Here is a 23,430-nt window from a genome sequence, read left to right as displayed (position 1 = left end):
GGCTAATCCAGTCTGGCAGTGTGCCGCAGGCTCGACTCCCGATCCCGACGGCCTTTACTGCATGTCACCCCCCCAATTTTCTGTCAGCCTACTGTCTGTCCCTCCATAAAATATAAAATAAATAAGCCACAAAAAAAACATAGTATAAAACGTGAAAAAAAAATATTTCTGGTCCTATACTGGCAGCGTGGACAAGATACTTAATGATGACTGGTCCAGTGGTTTGGGAGATTAGCTCTGTGCACGCACGCACGCACGCACACACGCACTCACGTACGCCAACACACACACAGTCCCTCTATCTAGTCCATGCATGGGCAACTGGCGGCCCGCGAGCCACATGCGGCCCCCACCTTCCCTTAATGTGGCCCTCAGATTAATTTCGGAATACTGATATGTTGATTGATTTCAGCTGTTACAATTCCACAACATGCGCAAACATGACCCGCTTTAATTACTTAGTCCAAATTAGTAGCTTGCTGAGTAGTATTACAAATAATGTTATTGTCTTTTTGAGTGGTGTAAACCACTCCTACGACTGGCTTTGTTAGTTTACGTGTCTGTCTGTCTGTCTGTTCGTAAAAAATGAGCATGGTTGCTACGGTCACCCAGTTCACCCGGGTGTGATTTCATTACGTCAGACATTACGTCAGACCACAGCTGATCAGGCTATATAAGACCTTGCACCACTCAGTTCACACGGGTGTGATTTTTTTCTTATGTCCAATATATTTGTATTTAGTTAAAATGACTTTTCAGGATTTCAATTCAAATATAGCAAAAATAGCTGATCTACAAGTTCAAAACGCGCCGCATGGAGTGAGTATGGAAATATAATGGCCCTCTCCATCGTCAAAGTTGCCCACCCCTGATCTAGTCCATATACTGTAGGTTCCCAACGTTTTTAGCTCGAGAACCAAAATGCTGATGTCTTTGGGACCTAAACTAGTGACAATAGAGGGTATAGCGCGTGACATCATCATCATACCAGGAAGTTATGCGGGAATGCCTACTGAGTGGCTCATACATCCACACAGAAAAGTCCTATTTCATTGCATGAAATGACTTTAACCCATTTTGGACTGAGGTCGATTAAAAAAAATGCTTCTAAATCCTAACATTTTTCTGAAAAACCCATGTTTCTATGTCAGTGGTGCTCAACCTTTTTCATGTCAAGGACCCCCAGAATTATCTCTATTGGGCCACGGACCCCCATCTCAAAATATGTAGTTCCAGAAGCCAATATTTTAGTTAAAAATGTTCGCTGTGAAATATATATTCAAAGATTTGTGGCCCCTTTTTCACGACTTTTAAAAAATAGCAGACCTACAAGCTCGTAGCGCGCCACCGAGTGGCGCGCTACGAGCTTGTAGATCTGCTATTTTTCAATAGCTGAAGTATAACAGAATGCTTAAAACACCAAAAGGGGTTCTCACCCAAAATGGGTTAAACTACATTAAATTCACTTTGTCACTCACTTTGCCACTCGATTTGCCACTCACTATATGCATGCGCATACCCTCTATAACAGATCTACAAGTTCACCACGCATCACAATGACACGCCTGGTTAGCTTGTATATAATTTTCTTTTTTTTAGGGGGGGTATAGTAAAGGCGAGGGGGTGTGTTTGTAAGGTTTAGGGTTAGGGGTGCCAGCCTCTCCAATGCATGGCTATATTAGGTCTATGGACTTTAATGTTTGTTTATAGGACACTAAATGACGACGTAAAACGTCATGTGGCCGATATAAATGCAGTGGGCGCCCACTTCACACAAGTGTGATTATCTTTTTTTAATCTTTTTATTTTTTTACCTAATGACCTCCAGTATATACTAGAGCCTGCATCAGTATGTCTAGATCTATAGTCTTTAATATCATCATAAATATCAATGTAAAGGCATATAATTATTCTGATCGTATGGATATAGCTTTAGTCTTTGATATATATTAATAATCCGATACATACAGCAGGCTTGATTGCTTGATTGATTGAAGTATTTATTAACAGTTTGCACAATTACAGTAGGCAGGCCTACATTTCAAGCACAACTCAATACAAAAATCTGTCAACTAGTGAGTGGACGACACCATAATAAAGCATTACACATGTTTACAAGATGGTCCACCGTTTCCAATTCATCATAACATTTCATAGAAACGTACATACACTTCTATATAGCCAAAAAAAAAACAGGAAATCATCATAAACAAGGATGTAAAAAGGGCTTGATCTCTCACTTTGTCACTCAGTCATTCACAAACAATACATTGTCACTGGCTGCACAGAAGCAGAGCTTGTTGTCATGACATGCTTATATGAAGGTGATAGCTAGAATACATTTAAGGCGCCACATCAATCAATCACCAGCCATTTGTGGACAACTCACCTCTCAATAAGAAGAGATGTCCGGTTCGGATGCACGCGCACACTGTGCTCAGGTCATGATGAAAACACAATATATAACGTATAATTATGTGTTGTTGTCTAAATAAATCTTCATTGTAGTCAGATCAGAGGCACAGCAGTGTGCAGCAGCAGCAGGAACCAACCGTCTTGTCCGGGTGGAAAAGCAGGCGCGTTGGATCATGGGAAATGTAGTTTTATTTGTGTTCCGGGCAACAACAAAAACGCAGCTATCCACGAGACCACGACATCGACATTGAGAACGAAACGTGTCTTTGTTTTATTTATTATCTTTGGACAAGTTAAAAAATATCAAATATATTTTTTGTATCTTCCAAAATTGTGAAATTATTTAAACTAATGAAGTTGAACCAGGAAGTGTTGTTGAGACGTCATGTCATGTGACTCAGTGTTGAAGCAACATGGCGGCCGTGCAGTGGTAAGATGCTCTGTTCTCATCATCAAATTACAAACTAAATGTGTTTTATATATTATTATTGTACTTACGTGTAATTTTCGTTCAGTCGCACATTTAATGACATCCCAGAGGATGCCCCAGTAATGCATGAGGAGTGTTGGCTTGTCTTGTTTATTCTGCATAAGACTTGTCATCTTTTACAGTCAATATTATTAGGACAACATAGACAGATTCACGTTATTTATTTAGTCGTATGTCATTTTAGTAGGCATGTTTTCTACTTCAGTAATAGTGCAAAAAACACTTTAGAAATACTGGGTTGCTAGTACTAAAAGTCTTGTACTTTACTTGAGACAAGGTGCAACCATCAAAAACTTACAGTACCAATTATTTTTATTTCATTTATGCAAAATGGCCCATTTCACTTATCATTATTGTGTTGTAATGAATTAGTAATGCACAGCAATAATGTGTTCATCACTTTGATGTTGTAGCAGCAGCTGGTAAAGATGGGACTGATTTTAATTATGTTGTGCTGCTACCTGTTGCTTACTACAATTTACCAGTTTACCAATGTGTGTTTTTGTACAAATAATTTACTCTGCAATGTAACTTGTTTAAAGTACTATTGAATAATGTAGTGGCGTTAAAAGTAATACATTTGGGAAAGAAAAATGGAAATCCTCAGTCAAGTAAAGTAAAAATGTCCTCACAATACAAGTGAACTTGTGAACAATACTTGAGTGAATGCACTTCCTTTCCGTTCTGCATTCCACTGAGGAAAAGCCCCAGTGACCTAATAGACTTGTGTTAATGTGACATGTGACTCGACTTCATGACCATTTAAATGGATTAGACCAACGCTAATGAGGAGGACTGCTGTTGTTGTCCAGAGGGACATGTGAGAGACACAAATGGATTCATGCTGCACAGTACAGTACAGTACAGTACAGTACAGTACAGTACAGTACAGTAGGGTCCAGGGAGGCTCCCATCAGGGTTTTTGGGACTGATCACTGATCGAGTCATTTGGAGTGAATATCGGACGATCACCGATTGGTCGCCGATTGATCTCTACTAACAGTTTGTATTGTAATCACATCTCCAAACGGAAAACACAATGTATGCAAATTGCAAAAATAGTCCCAAAACGTGTCTTTGAGAAATATTTGGCCAACCAGGATCCTGGGGAACTTTGGGCAATTTTAAGAATGTTGATTTACAAGCTCACACCACGTTGACACGTTTGTAGATCAAAACTTAATGCATGAACTAAGTGTAATGCTTTTGATTGATTGAAAACTGCATTAGTCAAAAATGTAAACGGCGTGGAGGTACAGTAAAACATTTAGGCTAAAAGTATATAGGATAACACAAAAAGTCCTGGGGACTTGTTTCCATTGTGGTCCTGTGTATTAAATTCATCAGCAGAGGAGAAAAAAACCCCTCATTTCAATGGGATTGAATCAGAAACGGCTGTGTTGTGTGTTTCCTGTGTACGCGTCAAGGCGTTCGCGTGAGCGTCGCTATGAAGCGGAGCTGCAGAGCTGTCGTCTGGAGGCTGTGCCGGTGGAGTTTGGAGACTACCATCCTCTCAAAGCCATCACAGTGAGTCCAACAGCACCTTTAACACACATTCTGGGCGGGCGGGAACCCCTTTTGGTGTTTTAAGCATTATGTTATACTTTAGCGATTGAAAAAAATAGCAGATCTACAAGCTCGTAGCGCGGCACCTACGAGCTTGTAGATCTGCTATTTTTTAAAAATCATGAAAATGTGGCGCAAATCTTTGAATATATATTCTTTCAGAGTGAAAGTTTTTTACTCAAATCTTTGCTTCTGGGGTGTCCCTGGAACAACATATTTTCAGATGGGGATTGGCAGATAATTCTGGGGGTCCTTGACATGAAATAGTTTGAGAACCACTGACATAGAAACAGGTTTTTCAGAAAACTGTCAGGATTTAGAAGACATTTGTAGAATCTGTTCTCAGGTCTAAACACCCATTCTCCACCATTTGAGGAAAAACAAAAAAATAGGGAAAACGTGTGCACATTTTTGAATATTTATATTCTTTCACAGTGAACGTTTTTAACTCGTGTCTTTGCTTCTGGGGGTGGTCCCTGGAACAACATATTTTCAGATGGTGCCTGCCATGGTGGTCTCTGGCCAAATACAGTATCATTTTTGGGGTCCTTGACATAAAATAGTTTGAGCACCACTGAAGTTAGAAACATGGTTTTTTTTCTGAAAACCTTTATGATTTTGAAGACATTTTTAGAATCTGGTCTCAGGTCTTAACCCATTTTGGGCGGGAACCCCTTTTGGTGTTAGCATTATGTTATGCTTTAGCTATTGAAAAATAGCAGATCTACAAGCTCATAGCGCGCCACTTGGTGGCGCGCTATGAGCTTGTAGATCTGCTTGTAGGTCTGCTATTTTTGAAAAATCGAAGAACGACTGACATAGAAACATAGCTTTTTCAGAAAACTGTCATTTTCAAACAGACATTTTTAGAATCTGATCTCAGGTCAAAATGGGTTAATTGATTAACACCAAATTAAAAAAAGGGACTTTTTACAACCGGTAAACACAAAGCTCATACGACGGAGCGTGATTGTAATCGTGCTTTATAAAGCAGTTCATTGATCAACAATAAAAACTCCACCCAGGTGACGGACACCAAGTCTCGCCGCGGGACCCGCAAAGGCAGCACCTCGTCCTCCTCCTCGTCCTCTTCCTCGGTGGTCCCGGACCCTCTCAGCTCCATGCTGGACGGCACGGACCCCCTGTCCATGTTCGCTGCTGCGTCGGCCGTGGAGACCCCCGCCCTGTCGCACAGCTGCTCCGCAGGGGTGAGTGATGAGAGCAGTGTGGATTTTGACAGCAAACTTAGATTTGAGTTTTATTCATAGTCTTTTTGAATAGTTTTCATTTAGTTTCAGTCACCTGGAATGTTTCTGTGTTAGTCTTGATGAACACTACACTATCTATTAGAGAATGTGAAATAATTGTTATGTTGATCAGCATTGCCTGTTGTCTGATGATACCACATCAATACGGCACGGCGTTTGGACAAAACCTCATCCAACGATAACACAATATTCTTTCGTTTTGGGCCTGTGAGTGTGAGGCTGAATCTCATCAAATGGTGGTCCGTGGACTCAAATGGCGAATACATAATGGGCCTTGATATGAAAAGGGTCGAAAACCACTGATTGAAGTCTGGAAAATGTGTGTGTGGTCGTGCATGTGTGACGTGTGTGCGTGTGTTCTCAGGAGTTGGGGAGGAAGAAGAGGGAGAAGGAAGACGACGTGGTGGGAACAGACTTTGAGCCGTGGTCGTCTAAGAGAGGAGAGATCCTGGCCAGGTTCACCACTACGGAGAAGCTCTCCATAGTGAGTATCTCACCAGGTTCACCACTACGGAGAAGCTCTCCATAGTGAGTATCTCACCAGGTTCACCACCACGGAGAAGCTCTCCATAGTGAGTATCTCACCAGGTTCACCACTACGGAGAAGCTCTCCATAGTGAGTATCTCACCAGGTTCACCACTACGGAGAAGCTCTCCATAGTGAGTATCTCACCAGGTTCACCACTACGGAGAAGCTCTCCATAGTGAGTATCTCACCAGGTTCACCACTACGGAGAAGCTCTCCATAGTGAGTATCTCACCAGGTTCACCACTACGGAGAAGCTCTCCATAGTGAGTATCTCACCAGGTTCACCACCACGGAGAAGCTCTCCATAGTGAGTATCTCACCAGGTTCACCACTACGGAGAAGCTCTCCATAGTGAGTATCTCACCAGGATCAATGTGGCTGTGGAATTCATCTCAATTGTAAATATAGATGTATTAGACAGACATGCTTCAACATGTTGAAACCTAATGACTCCATTTTCTTTTTGTGTTCCAGAATCTCTGCATGGGCTCTGACAAAGGTAAACATGTGTTTCAACCAACCAGTACTCACCAACCTCTGGAGTATTGATAATACAGTATGTGCTAGTACTGTATGTTAAAATATTGAAATGTATTGGGGCGACTGTGGCTCAAGAGGTAGAGCAGGTCGTCCAATGATCCATGGGTCGGCGGTTCGAATCCCGGCTCCTCCTGTCTACATGTCGAAGTGTCCTTGGGCAAGACACTGAACCCCAAATTGCTCCCGATGTGCTGGTTGGTACCTTGCATGGCTTCCGCCGCAATCGGTGTATGAATGTGTGTGTGAATGGGTGAATGTAATGCACAATCTATGTAAAGCGCCTTGGATAAATGCGCTATATAAATGCACCATTTACCATTTATTGAAATGTATTGAGTTATTTATTGTGTAGATTTCCGTCGTACACAAACATTAAATTCCCATTGACAATGAATGGAGAATGTTACGTCATAGTGTCTGAGCAAATACATTTCGACGTCATGATGATGTACGATGATAAGAGCGCCCCTCACTTCACACGGGGGTGATTTGTATTAATATTAATAATATGATGATTCTTTGAGTTTTATTGGTGCTTCCTGTCTGTGCTGTTAGGCAAGGCTCCCAGCCCTGGCAACTCAGCGGTATCGGAGAAGGTCCGGACTAGACTAGAGGAACTGGATGACCTGGAGGAGGTAACAGTACAGCAGTGCTTCTCAAACCGTTTTCATTCATACCTGAGACCGATTCTAAAAAAGAAAATCAGTCTTCTAAATCCTAACTGGTTTTCTGGAATATATAAATGTTTATATCAGTGGTGCTCAAGGACCCTCCAGAATGATCTGTATTTGGCCGCCGACCCCCCCATCTGAAAATATGTTGTTCCAGGGACAACCCCCGAGAAGCAAAGATTTGAGTTTAAACGTTTGCTGTGAAAGAATATAATTATATTCAAAGAGTTGCACACATTTTCAGAGAGAGAGAGAGACTTATTTTATTCATTTGATGATTGTTTAAGCTGTCTGCCAACTGCCAAGCTACCGTATGCAGGCACACGTGGAACAGGAAACCCCTTGGACATGGTGCATGCCTAGTGCACATGTGTACACACTAGAGTATGTTAACTTAACCCATTCTGGGCGGGAACCCCTTTTGGTGTTAGCATTATGTTATTTATTTATTGAAATGTATTGAAAAGTTTTCCAGCACAGGATGAAATCCTCTACGCCAGACTCATAACAGACATAAATACATATTCAAATTCACAAGTACATACATGCATTCGTATTTCTTTTTTTTAATAAACAAAGTTTATGTGGACCCGCACTTTTTTTTAATTTTTATTATATATATACATAATACAGTTTCAAAAGTCCCGCAACAGTTTCAAAAGTCCCGTTATGCTTTAGCTATTGAAAAATAGCAGATCTACAAGCTCATAGCGCGTCACCGAGTGGCGCGCTACGAGCTTGTAGGTCTGCTATTTTTGAAAAGTCAAAGAACGACTGACATAGAAACATAGCTTTTTCAGAAAACTGTCAGGATGTAGAAGACATTTTTAGAATCTGATCTCTGGGTTAAGGTGTGTGCGTGTGCCTCCGCAGGGCTCCCAGAGAGAGCTGCTGAACCTCTCCCAGCAGGACTATGTGAACCGCATAGAGGAGCTGAACCAGTCTCTGAAAGAGGCCTGGTCGTCTGACCAGAAGGTCAAAGCTCTGAAGATCGTCATCCAGGTAACAATGACCTTTTTATTTATTGCTTTTGACAATACAAAGTGAAGTACAAACAAGTACAATATAGCCCAATACAGTAGCCATAGGATGTCAAAAGTATATATTTTTTCTTCCCTTTGTGCCCTTACAACCCCCCCCCCACCCTTGGTCCAACATACAACATGCAACATACGACAAAAAATACATACAATTACAAACAAAAAACTAAGAAACCAAAATCAAATAATAATTAGGATGTATCTCGCTATCCCCCCTGGCACTCCCTCATGGAAAATACTGTATAATATACCTTTTTTTGGGGGGGGCTTTTTATGCCTTTATTGATAGGGAACAGTAGATAGACAGGAAAGGGGGAGAGAGATGGGGAGTGACACGCAAAGGCCACGCAAAGGCCGTCGGGCTCGGGAGTCGAACCCGCGGCACGCTGTCCGGCTGGTTTGGCAGCCTAGGTGCCCAGACGGTTGAGCTAACCGTCCGGGCCTATAATGTACTTTTAACGTTGTTTTAGAGCTTGTGGAGCTGATGGTAGTCTCCTGTAGCGTCTTTAGTTCAGTTATATGTTTAATCATAGGGCCCCATAATACCTGGTAAAATTTTCCTGGTGTTCTCCTCAAATTGAATTAAATTTTCTCCAAATTTAGATACATCACGAGGTCTTGAAGCCATACAGATGACTTTTACAATGACATCTCTGTACTCCATCCATCCGTCCATCTTCAGCCGCTTCCCTCTCCAAAGCAACATTACGTCGCCTCTATTCATATATAAACACTGTCTGTCAGTTATGTAACATAATATGATTCAATGGAATTAAATAGAATTAAACCTTAGACTTAGGCCAATTTACTTACTGACTTAGGCCAAAAAGAAATGCCTATTTGGCCTAATTTTATTAAAAGGGACGGGAACAACATGATCCTTTTCAATTAGGACTTTGGCGATTTTTCCAGAGGTGGCCAAGTGTCATGAGCTGAACTAAACTACAGCCAACCCACAGACACATACTGTCTGTCTCTCCTACACTGTCTCCCTCTCAGCTGTCCTACTGTCTGTCTCTCCTACACTGTCTCCCTCTCAGCTGTCCTACTGTCTGTCTCTCCTACACTGTCTCCCTCTCAGCTGTCCTACTGTCTGTCTCTCCTACACTGTCTCCCTCTCAGCTGTCCTGCTGTCTGTCTCTCCTACACTGTCTCCCTCTCAGCTGTCCTACTGTCTGTCTCTCCTACACTGTCTCCCTCTCAGCTGTCCTACTGTCTGTCTCTCCTACACTGTCTCCCTCTCAGCTGTCCTGCTGTCTGTCTCTCCTACACTGTCTCCCTCTCAGCTGTCCTACTGTCTGTCTCTCCTACACTGTCTCCCTCTCAGCTGTCCTACTGTCTGTCTCTCCTACACTGTCTCCCTCTCAGCTGTCCTACTGTCTGTCTCTCCTAGACTGTCTCCCTCTCAGCTGTCCTGCCGTCTGTCTCTCCTACACTGTCTCCCTCTCAGCTGTCCTGCTGTCTGTCTCTCCTACACTGTCTCCCTCTCAGCTTTCATACTGTGTGTCTCCTACACTGTCTGCATTTGTAAAGAATACAGTATGGATTGTAGTTTGGGCTGACTGCCACCCTGCTGTCACTCATGTTGATCTATATTTCAGTAGCAAACAGCATTTAATTAAACGTTCTATAAAACGTGTTTGTTTTCAGTGCTCCAAGCTCCTGTCGGACACCTCTGTGATCCAGTTCTACCCCAGCAAGTTTGTCCTAATCACAGACATCCTGGACACGTTTGGTGGGTAAAACACACACGTCAAAATGGAATTAGAATGACAGTAGGACAGAATTGAATTGTGCATTTATATATTGCTTGTATCCAAAGCGCTTCACATTATTACATTCACCCATTCACACACACACACACACACACACACACACACACACACACACACACACACACACACACACACGTTCATACACACTCTGCGGGATCGAACTGGGAACCTCACGGTTCACCATTCGGACGCTGTTCCGGCCACTCTACCTCTACCTACCCCACCTACCTAACGCCTGTTCAACAGTCTGACCGTTGATAGGTGAAAAATGCTCCATAGACTACTGGTGAAATCAATGGCTTTTGATCCATGGGTATTGCTGGCCTACACCTTGTAGCTGGGGGTGGTGGTGAACAACTGAACATGCAGTGTTAAATGCCAACATTGACTGTGCTCTCTCTGTTCTCCGTTCTGGCTCTCAGGTCGGCTGGTGTACGATAGAATCTGGACCATGTGTTCCGAGCCTCATCCTCTGCCAGGTAAACAACAACACTCTTCCTTCTGGAAGCACTCAGTTCATGTGCTCTGTCTGTCTGGGGGTGGGCACTCTGTCTGTCTGGGGGTGGGCTAAACAATCCATTCACTCAGTTCATGTGCTCTGTCTGTCTGGGTGTGGGCACTCTGTCTGTCTGGGGGTGGGCTAAACAATCCATTCACTCAGTTCATGTGCTCTGTCTGTCTGGGTGTGGGCACTCTGTCTGTCTGGGGGTGGGCAGAACAATCCATTCACTCAGTTCATGTGCTCTGTCTGTCTGGGGGTGGGCAGAACAATCCATTCACTCAGTTCATGTGCTCTGTCTGTCTGGGGGTGGGCAGAACAATCCATTCACTCAGTTCATGTGCTCTGTCTGTCTGGGCGTGGGCACTCTGTCTGTCTGGGTGTGGGCAGAACAATCCATTCACTCAGTTCATGTGCTCTGTCTGTCTGGGCGTGGGCACTCTGTCTGTCTGGGGGTGGGCAGAACAATCCATTCACTCAGTTCATGTGTTCTGTCTGTCTGGGGGTGGGCAGAACAATCCATTCACTCAGTTCATGTGCTCTGTCTGTCTGGGCGTGGGCACTCTGTCTGTCTGGGGGTGGGCAGAACAATCCATTCACTCAGTTCATGTGCTCTGTCTGTCTGGGGGTGGGCAGAACAATCCATTCACTCAGTTCATGTGCTCTGTCTGTCTGGGGGTGGGCAGAACAATCCATTCACTCAGTTCATGTGCTCTGTCTGTCTGGGTGTGGGCACTCTGTCTGTCTGGGTGTGGGCAGAACAATCCATTCACTCAGTTCATGTGCTCTGTCTGTCTGGGTGTGGGCAGAACAATCCATTCACTCAGTTCATGTGCTCTGTCTGTCTGGGGGTGGGCAGAACAATCCATTCACTCAGTTCATGTGCTCTGTCTGTCTGGGGGTGGGCAGAACAATCCATTCACTCAAATATAGTGATTCGTTTGTGGGATTGTATGTTTGAGGCCTCAAAGTGCATTTCTACACTGTCAGAGATAAAAAATGAACAGCCAGGATTGTATTTAATTTGATTTGATTTGTCAGACACCTTCTCAGCCGAAGACGTGAACGACACGGCCAAGGAGACCTGTCTCAACTGGTTCTTCAAGATCGCCTCCATCAGAGAGCTGGTCCCTCGGCTGTATCCTTTTGATCCTAGATCAGTGTTTTAGATCGCCTCCATCAGAGAGCTCGTCCCTCGGCTGTATCCTTCTGATCCTAGATCAGTGTTTTAGATCGCCTCCATCAGAGAGCTGGTCCCTCGGCTGTATCCTTCTGATCCTAGATCAGTGTTTTAGATCGCCTCCATCAGAGAGCTCGTCCCTCGGCTGTATCCTTCTGATCCTAGATCAGTGTTTTAGATCGCCTCCATCAGAGAGCTGGTCCCTCGGCTGTATCCTTTTGATCCTAGATCAGTGTTTTAGATCGCCTCCATCAGAGAGCTCGTCCCTCGGCTGTATCCTTCTGATCCTAGATCAGTGTTTTTCAACCCTGTTCGTATCAAGGTCCCATTATTTATTTACCATATGAGCCACGGACCACCTGCACCATTTGATGACATTTTGCCTCAACATTTTTGTTATTGTTAGATGAGCACATTTTGTCCACAATTCCATGCTGTATTGATGTTGGTACCATTAGGAGAGATGGCAGGCAAACATTGTGTAGTAAATTAAGTAATGCAGATGTTGAACTCTTGAGAGTGTAAAATGAGTGTAAAAAAAAAAGATTTTAACTCTCAAGAGTTAAAATCTATAATAAGGGTCTATTTCGTTACCAACTTTCCATAATTTAACTGGGGACCACCTTGAACCCGCTCAAGTAGTGGCGTGCACAGATAGACACTAGGGTGCGCTAGAGCGGGGGTTCTCAACGTTTTTGGCCGGGGACCCCCGGAAATGCTTTGGCAATGTCTCGGGACCCCCGCCCCGCCCCCTCCCGACCCCCAATATAAATTGAGTGCTACAATAACCTTAAACCATTTTGGGCGGGAACCCCTTTTGGTGTTTTAAGCATTGTTATAATTTAGCTATTGAAAAATAGCAGATCTACAAGCTCATAGCGCGCCACCGAGTGGCGCGCTACGAGCTTGTAGGTCTGCTATTTTTGAAAAATCGTGAAAATAAAATTTAAAAAAATAACTTTTTTTTTTTTTTTTTTTTTTGAAAATAATTTGGGGACCCCCTAAAATAATTTGGCGACCCCCCCCCCCGAGGGGTCGCGACCCACGGGTTGAGAACCCCTGCGCTAGAGCACCACCTGCCCTTGCCCTCTGGACACCAATGTAGCCTAATAATGTAGCACTAAACACATTCAGTTAGGAGGCAAAGTAATAATGGGCATTGTGTGTTACTGTAATTCCACCCAATATAAAGGATAAGTTAGAATCATTGACTGGCGTTTCACAGATACGTAGAAGCAGCCATCCTGAAGTGTAACCGTTTCCTCAATAAGGCGTAAGTTATCCTCCGTCCACTCTGTTCTGTTCCATAAAGTTGGTCCTCTGCCTGTACGACGACGTGGTCACTTTGACCCTCCGGTGGAATATGACCAAATGTTCTTTTGAAGGCCCGGAAGTCCGCCAATGACCAGATTGTAGCGACGCATTATTATTCTATGATTTTTCAAAGCTTAGTGGAAAAACTCAACAACAGCAACAGCAGGATGGATAATGTTTTAAAGTTGGCATCGAATGAGTGTTTTTTTGGTACATGCAACATGTCGCCCAATGGGGCTTAAAACAAACGATATGATAATCTACCTGTATACTGGCGTTTTCTCGTGTCCTACACAGAGGCATCCAGGAGACCCTTCCTCGCCTGACGGCTATGATCCGGGGGATAGGAGACCCTCTGGTAGCGGTCTATGCCAGAGCCTACCTCTGTAGGGTGAGCATGCATTATTAGATCAACTTTTGTACAGTGTTGATCTTGCCAGCAAATGTTGATTTATTTTTTTGTCAGTCTTTTGAATAAAATTTCAATTAGTTTTAGTCGCCTTTTTGGCCTTTGAACATTTTTAGTTTTATTCAACTAAATATAAGTCTTTAGTCGACTAAATCTACAGTTGATTTTGTCAAAGGCAGGCCTTGATGAGGGTTGTAAATGCTTGATTTCACACTTGGTTGCAAGATTGAAAATAGCTGATCTACAAATACAAGCTCATAACGGTGAGCTTGTAAATGACCTGGCCTGTCTTTTAGTTCTACTGGATCTCTTCTCTACTAGTCCCTCCCCTTTAGTTCTACTGGATCTCTTCTCTACTAGTCCCTCCCCTTTAGTTCTACTGGATCTCTTCTCTACTAGTCCCTCCCTATATATTTATGGATCTCTTCTCTACTAGTCCCTCCCTATATATTTATGGATCTCTTCTCTACTAGTCCCTCCCTATATATTTATGGATCTCTTCTCTACTAGTCCCTCCCTATATATTTATGGATCTCTTCTCTACTAGTCCCTCCCTATATATTTATGGATCTCTTCTCTACTAGTCCCTCCCTATATATTTATGGATCTCTTCTCTACTAGTCCCTCCCTGTATATTTATGGATCTCTTCTCTACTAGTCCCTCCCTATATATTTATGTCGACAAAATTGTCAATATATTTTAGTCACAGTTTTAGTCATCATGGCTTAGTTTTGATTTAGTTTTGGGATATTTTTTTGGCTTTTTCTGCCTTTATTGATAGGATGAAAGTAGACTGACAGGAAATGGGGAGAGAGATGGGGGGGGGGGGAGAGGGGGGGATGACATGCGGCAAAGGCCGTCGGGATCGGGAGTCGAACCTGCGGCACGCCTGGCTGACAGTTGAGCTAACCGTCCATGGGCCCATGGCTTAGTTTTTATTTAGTTTTCGTCAGTGAACAAATGCAATCCACAAACGTCATAGTTTTAGTTGACGATGTTCTCCACATAACACTCTCTCTCTCTCTCTCCCTCTCCCCCCCCCCCCCCCCCCCCCCCCAGGTGGGCATGGAGGTTGCCCCCCAGCTGAAGGACAGCCTGAACCGTAACTTCTTTGACCTCCTGGGCACGTTCCGTCAGATCCACGGAGACAGCGTCCAGAACCAGCTGGTGCTGCAGCGGGTGGAGGTGCCCGTCTATCTGACCCTCTACTCCCCCGCCATCAACTGGATCCTGCAGTGTGTCTCCTACAGGGCGCCCGATGTACGTACACACACACACACACACACACACAAACACACACACACACACACACACCTCACCCTCTACAGCCCCACCATCAACTGGATCCTGCAGTGTGTCTCCTACAGAGCGCCTGATGTACGTACGCACACACACACACACACACACACCTCACCCTCTACAGCCCCACCATCAACTGGATCCTGCAGTGTGTCTCCTACAGAGCGCCCGATGTACGTACACACACACACACACACACACACACACACACACACACACACACACACACACACCTCACCCTCTACAGCCCCGCCATCAACTGGATACTGCAGTGTGTCTCCTACAGAGCGCCCGATGTACGTACGCACACACACACACACACACACACCTCACTCTCTACAGCCCCGCCATCAACTGGATCCTGCAGTGTGTCTCCTACAGAGCACCCGATGTACGTACGCACACACACACACACACACACACACACACACCTCACCCAGCCCCGCCATCAACTGGATCCTGCAGTGTGTCTCCTACAGAGCGCCCGATGTACGTACGCGCGCACACACACACACACACACCTCACCCTCTACAGCCCCGCCATCAACTGGATCCTGCAGTGTGTCTCCTACAGAGCGCCCGATGTACGTACGCACACACACACACACACACACACACACACACACACACACCTCACCCTCTACAGCCCCGCCATCAACTGGATCCTGCAGTGTGTCTCCTACAGAGCACCCGATGTACGTAAACACACGCGCACACACACACACACACACACCACCCTCTACTCCCCCGCCATCAACTGGATCCTGCAGTGTGTCGCTTACAGAGCGCCGGATGTATGTACTACAGTAACACACACACACACACACACACACACAGGGGGTGCAACACTAATCGATCTAATCAAATAAAAAAGAATGTCATTCCAGGCTACAATCTTTAAATCATTTCTTTTTTTTCTTTTTTTTATTATGTTTTATCCCCTACACTTCCTCTGCCAACCTGGGGGGGGCAGCGGACTGAACTCATGCTTCTTTAAATCATTTCTAATGAGTGAAAATAGCTGATCTACAATGCTTCACTAAACTTGCAGGACACCATTTTGCATCAAAGTATAACACTTACACTTATTGATTTGTAGCCTCGGAAACCCAGGCGTTTTTATTTAATTGATTTGCTGATATTCATAAAATTTTTATTAAATCAAATGTCACACCCGCGTGACGTGAGAGGCGCTCTTATCATTATACATGCAAATGGTTGGAATTCACCCTCACTTTGAGTTGCTTACTGTATCGGATGATTGCACTCTCACACAGTGATATGGAAAAATCACACCTGTGTGAAGTGAGCGGCGCTATTATCATCATACATCACATTCCGTCCTTAGCCAATCAGCTGGGCGAATTCCGTGCGCGCAGACACACACGCACACACAGTTTGTGTCGCGCGTGTGACGTCACACCAGAAGATATAAGATGATGCACCGTGTTGAAAATGACTGTAGACGTCGAGAGAGAGAAGAGGGGGAGAGACACAGACAGACAGACAGAGCGATGTTGTATTGGACCTTTTCCAAAGCAGGAGGACCAAAGCGAGCCGAACATGTAGCTGTGAGGAACAAACTGTATTCCTTTGAAGGCGACTATGGTCGATTGACCTTCAACAACATGGAACAGATGGATGTCCATGTCTTCAACACAGTGTCTTTATGCTGGAAGAAGTTACTTCCAGTGGAACCTGGAAGAAGAGACGGTCTCCTTGAGGTTCCATCCAGGCGCTGCGGCCACACAGCTGTGTTGGTTGAAGATACGGTCTACATCTGGGGAGGGGCATGTAGAGTGAAGTGCTACAATGTGCTTTACGCATTTGATGTCGACGCCCACAGATGGTTCAAACCCAGAGTTACCGGGACTGTTCCAGAGGAGAGGTGGGAACACTCAGCCTTTGTGTTGGAGAAGGTCATGTTTATCCATGGAGGATCCACCGAGCTGACTGGACTCACTAATGACATGTACAAGTTGGAAACCAGCACAATGGTCTGGTCTTTAATTAACACCAGAGGAACTCCATCACCTGGATCATCAGGTCACTCTGCCACCATCGCCGGGACACAGATGTTTGTATTCGGGGGCTATGGGAGGGACCAGGGGGTCTACAACAGCATCAGAGTGTTTGACACAGAGACCAACGTCTGGATGATGGTCACACCTTCTGCACAACCTCTTCCAGAAGGACGCTGGGGTCATTCAGCATTTACCTACAATGGAGAGCTGTACATATTTGGTGGCTGGAAATTGAACCAGACCTTCGATGTGTGGAAATTCAGTCCAGAGACCTTCTCCTGGAAGAAGGTTGAGCCCAAGGGGAAAGGACCTTGTTCAATGCATGCTATGTGCTGTTGCATTGTGGGAGATCATATCATCTTCTTTGGAGGAAGGAAAGGAGATTACACTATCTCTGATGAGCTGTTCATCTTAGACTTCAGTCCTAGTCTTAAGATGTTATGTAAGCTAGCAGTTATTCAGTACGCTCTGGACCAATCAGAACTCACACACGACATCAGGTGGGAACTGGCAGCCATGACTAGTACCAACGCCAACAATAGATATCAAATTCCTGATGAACAGAAGAAAGAGCAAGAAATGATTGATAGCTCTATGGCCACAACACTCCGTGGACAACAACAACAACAACAACAGATGGAAAGAAAATAATAATAATTTTGGCACGATTGAAGAAGAGATGACCGGCCGTGCGGTCATCTCTTCTACAAGCTCATAGCGCGCCACCGATTGGCGCGTTACGAGCTTGTAGGTCTGCTATCTTTTTTTAAATCGTGAAAATGCGGCACAAATCTTTGAATATATATTCTTTCAGAATACTTTTTTTTTTATTTCGACGTCGGGCCTAAATGGGTTAATCGAAACAAAATCACTATGAAAATAATCCATAATTGCACGCAGGGCATTCACTTCTAGTCATTTTTACTAGTTGACTAGTTGCCTAGTTTACTAGTCGACTAGTTGTTTAACTACCAAAAAATAAAATACATATTTGTACATTGAAAAACTGTGTACATGGTGACTATAACTATAATCTACCTGATCTTGAGGCCTAAAAATCGGGAAAAAAATATCAACTAGTCAACTAGTACCAACAAGGTCGACTAGTGGATTTACTAGTCGACTAGTAAACTAGTCGACTAGTTGCTTAATGCCCTAGCACGCACGCACGCACGCACACGCACAGTGACACACAAACACATTGATGAATGGTCTGTGTGACATCTCTTTCATGTTGTTTGTCTTCCAGCCCCTTCTGACAGAGATGATGGAGAGATGTAAGAAACTGGGGAACAAGTGAGTCGGTCCACCACCGTACTAGCCTCGGAAACCCAGGCACCTTTGTTCAATTGACGCACACACACACACACACACACACACACACACACACACACACACACACACACACACACACACACTCCCCTCTCTCGCTGTCGCTCTAATCAATTAGTGTCATGTTGTGCAGCTGCGTCTAGTTTCTTTTTTCTTTTTCTTTTTCTTTTTTTTGAGTGGTGTAAACCACTCCTACGACTGGCTTTGTTAGTTTGTCTGTCTGTCTGTTCGTACCAAAAAATGAGCATGGTTGCTACGGTCACCCAGTTAACCCGGGTGTGATTTCATTACGTCAGACATTACGTCAGACCACAGCTGATCAGTCTATATAATACCTTACACCACTCAGTTCACACGGGTGTGATTTTTTTCAATGTATTTTTATTGAGGCTCTGAAATTGTTCAATCACAATGTATATAGAACCACACACTTTTTTTTTTTCAACACAACATAGGAAAACAAGAAGTACCACAATACGGACATTACAATGCACAGACAAAAAAACTAAATGCAAACAAAAAAACCCAAAACAAGACAAAACGAGTACACCACAGTCTTTGAGTCTAGTTTCTCCCGGCGGATCCTGCCGGGAGCAGTGCCTATGCCAAACCTGTATATAGGAGGGGCTAGCACCCCTCAAAAATGTAGATGTCTCATTGGCCAAAGATGGTCTATTTATGAAGATGGGCCAACTTCATTGGAGCCACTAGAGGCGAAATGGTACACAAAGCCTACAAGTGGTCTCCTAAATATAGTAGGCGTGGTTTGCTTCTCCCCGACCCCCCCCCCCCCCCCCCAACACTGACAACGTCATGTGGATGAGCATTGAGAGCATGGCAAATGCCATTTCCCAAATCATCCCCCAACAGTTATGGAAAATTATATTATTAAGCATTGGAACACACATTTTATTTCACTTTTAATATATCACATGTGAATACTATTAATCACATATTGTCATCTTAAATATGGGGCCAGAGCCTATGTGTTGTCCGTCAAATTGCAGATGGACAGAGAGAGGCTTTTCAACTGGTTTGCACTGAGATTATATTTGCAATCCCATAGTTGGAACGGTGGGGCGTTGCTATAGGAACCGGACCGATGTTTAAGGCTTCCGTAGCCCTCAACCATTATATAGACAGAGTATACGTTGGGGTACGTATATATATATATATACGGACCTGGGATATGACGCCACCTAGCGTCGACGTCCGTATATATCCGGACTTGGGGGAAAAAAGAGTTAAAATGATGAAGTGTCCCCTTGATAACCTCAATAACACACCAGCCCTCACTAAAGGAAGGTATGAAGACAAATACATAAAATATAAATCATGCATTATTCAGTCATTTATTTTCCAGACAGCACTGGAGCACATTTTACAGTAAGCGTCTTGAGTAAATGAGCGTCCATTCCATTATTGTGTTTCCTTCCCAACTCCCACAGTGCCTTGCTGCTGAACTCGGTCATGTGGGCGTTCCGGGCGGAGTTTGTGGCGGCCAGAGCCACGGACTTCATCACCATGATCAAAGACTGTGACGAGGCGGGCTTCCCCAAGGTTCGAGGACACCACTTATCGGCTGCTTCCCACACACGCACACACACACACGCACACACACACACACACACACACACACACACACACACACACACACACGTGCGCACACACACGGCATATAATGTGTTGACTCATAAACCAACAAAGTGGAAAAAGCGGCACTCCAAAATACAACATGCAAGGCTGGCTCCGATGTCATTTCTCATATTTGTATTGAGAACGCCAACATGTTTCAGCGTCCAGCCTTCTTCAGAGCAGATTAAAGAGTAATTTAAACTTATGTTACTAGGTCTTCCATATTACTGTATATATCTCAGCTCTCCTCTCCTCTGAATCAGCAACTTTATTGTCACATCAAAGGTTTACAGGTGTAAAACAAACAAAAAAATATTATTTTTTTTTGCGCACGCCACATCGTTTTTGTTATTTCCATAAAAGAAAGGGAAGAAGAACAGGGTGGGATTGGGGGTAAGGAGAAGAGGGAGAAAAAAATGTATCTATAAATGTCCTCTCTGCGTCTCTTCCCCTCCCCACTCCTCTCCTCTCTTCTCTTCCCCTCCCCACTCCTCTCCTCTCCTCTCTTCTCTTCCCCTCCCCACTCCTCTCCTCTCTTCTCTTCTCTTCCCCTCCCCACTCCTCTCCTCTGGTCTCCAGCACCTGTTGTTTGGTTCCCTGGGTCGTAGCTTGGCCTGTGCTGACCCCCCAGAGGCAGAGAGACTGCCCATCCTCAACGAAGCCTGGAAGGTGGTCACCAAAGTCCGCAGTCCACAGGTAACGCCACCGATCCTCACATGAGCTGCCCATGAGGGTCAGATGATGACCTTAATAATTAAGTCACTTGTTGAAAGTTTCTGTCTTGTTTCAGGACTACATCAACTGCGCTGAGATCTGGGTGGAGTTTACCTGTCGACACTTTACCGTGAGCAATATTCTTCACACTTTGTATTTCTTTCTTTTTTTATTAAGATTTATTTTGGGGGCTTTTATGTGCCATTGTTGAAGTACAGTAGCCTGACGGGAAAGCGGAGAGAGAGAGATGGGGAGTGACACGGCAGTAAAGGCCGCCGGGATCGGGACTCGAACCCAAGAGACGCTGTCAGGCTACTGACCGCGTCAGCCTAGCTGTCCGGACCGCTACGCCAGCTGTCCGGGCCACCCTTTCTATTTCTGTCTCCTGTCTCGATTTAACCCATTTAGACCTGAGGATGATTCTACAAATGCCTTCTAAATCCAGTTTTCTGAAAAACCCCATGTTTCTGTCAGTCAGTTCTCAAACATTTTCATGTCAAGGACCCCCAAAAGCATATGTAATTGGCTGAGGACCCCCATCTGTAAACATGTTGTTCCAGAGACCCCTCCCCCAGAAGCAAAGATTTGAGTTAAACACGTTCACTCTGAAAGAATATATGTTCAAAGATTTGCGCCACATTTTCACGATTTTTCCAAAATAGCAGACCTACAAGCTCATAGTGCGGCACTCGGTGCCGCGCTATGAGCTTGTAGATCTGCTATTTTTCAACAGATATAGTATAAAATAATGCTTATGATCCTCTCTCGCCGGTTCATCTGGTTCTCTGGTTTATTTTCTGTCTCCGTCAGAAACGTGAGGTCAACACTGTCCTGGCTGACATCATCAAGCACATGACCCCGGACCGTGCGTTCGAGGATGCCTACCCTCAGGTATGACGGACAGACGCACTGCAATGGTGAAAAAGAACTACAGAGTTAGTTGATTTTCAGGCGGGCCTTTTATATCCAGGAATGGTTGGGATTGGAAACCGCATCTGTAGATGGTTTTTAACATTCTGTTGTTGCCAGGATAGATGGAAATCCTGCCAGCTCTTTACGTCGTCACTAAAAACAACAACAATATTAATAATGGAGAAAAAAATGTATGGGTATTTTTTGCAATCTAGTTAAACTAACAGCATGTTGTGCTTGTCTGTGTCTCACAGTTGCAGTCGGTCATCAGGAAGATTCTCACCTACTTCAATGACTTCTCTGTGCTGTTCTCCATGGTAAGACCTTCCTCCATCACACTGAATACACTTCTCTGTGCTGTTCTCCATGGTAAGACAATCCTCCATCACACTGAATACACTTCTCTGTGCTGTTCTCCATGGTAAGACCTCCGCCATCACACTGAATTCCAGGCTGCACCATATCTGGCTTAATCATGCATTCGTGGCCCAGGCGGTGGCGTAACCGTCTGGGCACCCGACTGGTAATCCAGTCGCAGTGTGCCGCGGGTTCGACTCCCGAGCCCGACACGGCCTTTACTGCATGTCTTCCCCCATCTCTCTCCCGTTTCCTGTCAGCCTACTGTCTGTCCCTTCAAAACACCAATAAAAAGCGTAAGCCGCAAAAAAATATCTTAAAAAAAATATATATATATCATGCATTCGTGGATCGAATTCACGGTTCTTTTTTTGTATACGTATGGATTCTAAAAGGCTTAGTCCACTATCCTAGTGTGTTATAATCTTCTCAGTCCTCCTACATACACAGCAAGGGAATGTTAGCTCTGCATGTTATCAGAACAAACAAAGAGGTAGGAGCGCACAACAATATCGGGGAGGTGCTGCAGACCACGGGAGACAAACTTAGACAGAGAGGAGAGGTTGCACAGCTCGTACTAGTCACCATGCAATACTTTATTTTAGAGTACCAACGTTGGTAGCGACCTCTCTTCTCTGTCCAGTTGGTATGTTATACCAAAAGCATATAACCACAAACCGAGGTTTCTATTTGAAACTGCATTAGGTGACTTTTGGCACACTAGACAAATGCACTGTATCTAGTCTCGCGTTACCAGACTGTTGCCTCTCGCAATTTCCAAATGCTTTCATCATACATTCTGGAGCAACGGAAGAGCTGTCATGAGTACAATATAAAACGGAAGTGGAGACTCCTCCCCACTTCCGTTTCGTCTTTACAGTCGCGCAAATTTATTCTAATATAAATAGAAATCATCTAAGCATAATATGCTTTTTTTTTTTTTCCTGCTAAGCATATTATGCTTAGCAGAAAAGGAAAAAAAAAAAAGCTCTAAAGATATTTTAAAATATAGTTTTGTGAACGGAAATGGCAGCTTCCTTACTCAGATTTCAGGAGCTGTAGTTCCAGACTCTAAATAGCATTCAGGAGCTGTAGTTCCAGACTCTATATAACATTCAGGAGGTGTAGTTCCAGACTCTAAATAGCATTCAGGAGGTGTAGTTCCAGACTCTATATAACATTCAGGAGGTGTAGTTCCAGACTCTAAATAGCATTCAGGAGGTGTAGTTCCAGACTCTATATAGCATTCAGGAGGTGTAGTTCCAGACTCTAAATAGCATTCAGGAGGTGTAGTTCCAGACTCTAAATAGCATTCAGGAGGTGTAGTTCCAGACTCTATATAGCATTCAGTTCCAGACTCTATATAGCATTCAGGAGGTGTAGTTCCAGACTCTATATAGCATTCAGGAGGTGTAGTTCCAGACTCTAAATAGCATTCAGGAGGTGTAGTTCCAGACTCT

The 23,430-nt window shown here is 44.2% G+C and overlaps 2 protein-coding genes across 2 annotated transcripts in view; one reads left to right on the top strand and one right to left on the bottom strand.

Moving 5' to 3' along the window:
• The window catches only part of LOC306914938 (palmitoyltransferase ZDHHC16B-like), a 32,176-nt gene extending 29,630 nt beyond the window's left edge, over window positions 1–2,546 (bottom strand). Inside the window, exon 1 of the mRNA XM_079492175.1 lies at window positions 2,390–2,546. The gene's annotated coding sequence lies outside the window, so the exon portion shown is untranslated. The remainder of the gene's footprint in view (window positions 1–2,389) is intronic.
• Window positions 2,547–2,777: 231 nt separating this feature from the next.
• vps35l (VPS35 endosomal protein sorting factor like) overlaps window positions 2,778–23,430 on the top strand; it is a gene marked incomplete at its 3' end in the record, with an annotated part of 249,115 nt that continues 228,462 nt past the window's right edge. Inside the window, exons 1-20 of the mRNA XM_079491895.1 lie at window positions 2,778–2,845; window positions 4,333–4,432; window positions 5,497–5,679; window positions 6,104–6,195; window positions 6,284–6,311; window positions 6,743–6,767; window positions 7,364–7,443; window positions 8,353–8,481; window positions 10,170–10,254; window positions 10,717–10,773; window positions 11,835–11,931; window positions 13,199–13,246; window positions 13,585–13,678; window positions 14,757–14,957; window positions 18,270–18,316; window positions 19,801–19,912; window positions 20,567–20,683; window positions 20,778–20,831; window positions 21,512–21,592; window positions 21,868–21,930. Coding sequence (XP_079348021.1) covers window positions 2,829–2,845; window positions 4,333–4,432; window positions 5,497–5,679; window positions 6,104–6,195; window positions 6,284–6,311; window positions 6,743–6,767; window positions 7,364–7,443; window positions 8,353–8,481; window positions 10,170–10,254; window positions 10,717–10,773; window positions 11,835–11,931; window positions 13,199–13,246; window positions 13,585–13,678; window positions 14,757–14,957; window positions 18,270–18,316; window positions 19,801–19,912; window positions 20,567–20,683; window positions 20,778–20,831; window positions 21,512–21,592; window positions 21,868–21,930 — 1,710 coding nt within the window. The 5' untranslated portion in view covers window positions 2,778–2,828. The remainder of the gene's footprint in view (window positions 2,846–4,332; window positions 4,433–5,496; window positions 5,680–6,103; window positions 6,196–6,283; window positions 6,312–6,742; window positions 6,768–7,363; window positions 7,444–8,352; window positions 8,482–10,169; window positions 10,255–10,716; window positions 10,774–11,834; window positions 11,932–13,198; window positions 13,247–13,584; window positions 13,679–14,756; window positions 14,958–18,269; window positions 18,317–19,800; window positions 19,913–20,566; window positions 20,684–20,777; window positions 20,832–21,511; window positions 21,593–21,867; window positions 21,931–23,430) is intronic.

The sequence above is a fragment of the Electrona antarctica genome, assembly GCF_951216825.1.
Source record: "Electrona antarctica genome assembly, chromosome: 22".
NCBI classification, from domain to species: Eukaryota; Metazoa; Chordata; class Actinopteri; order Myctophiformes; family Myctophidae; genus Electrona; species Electrona antarctica.
Note: the sequence above shows the minus strand (reverse complement) of the source record. Positions and strands in the feature narration are given on the sequence as shown.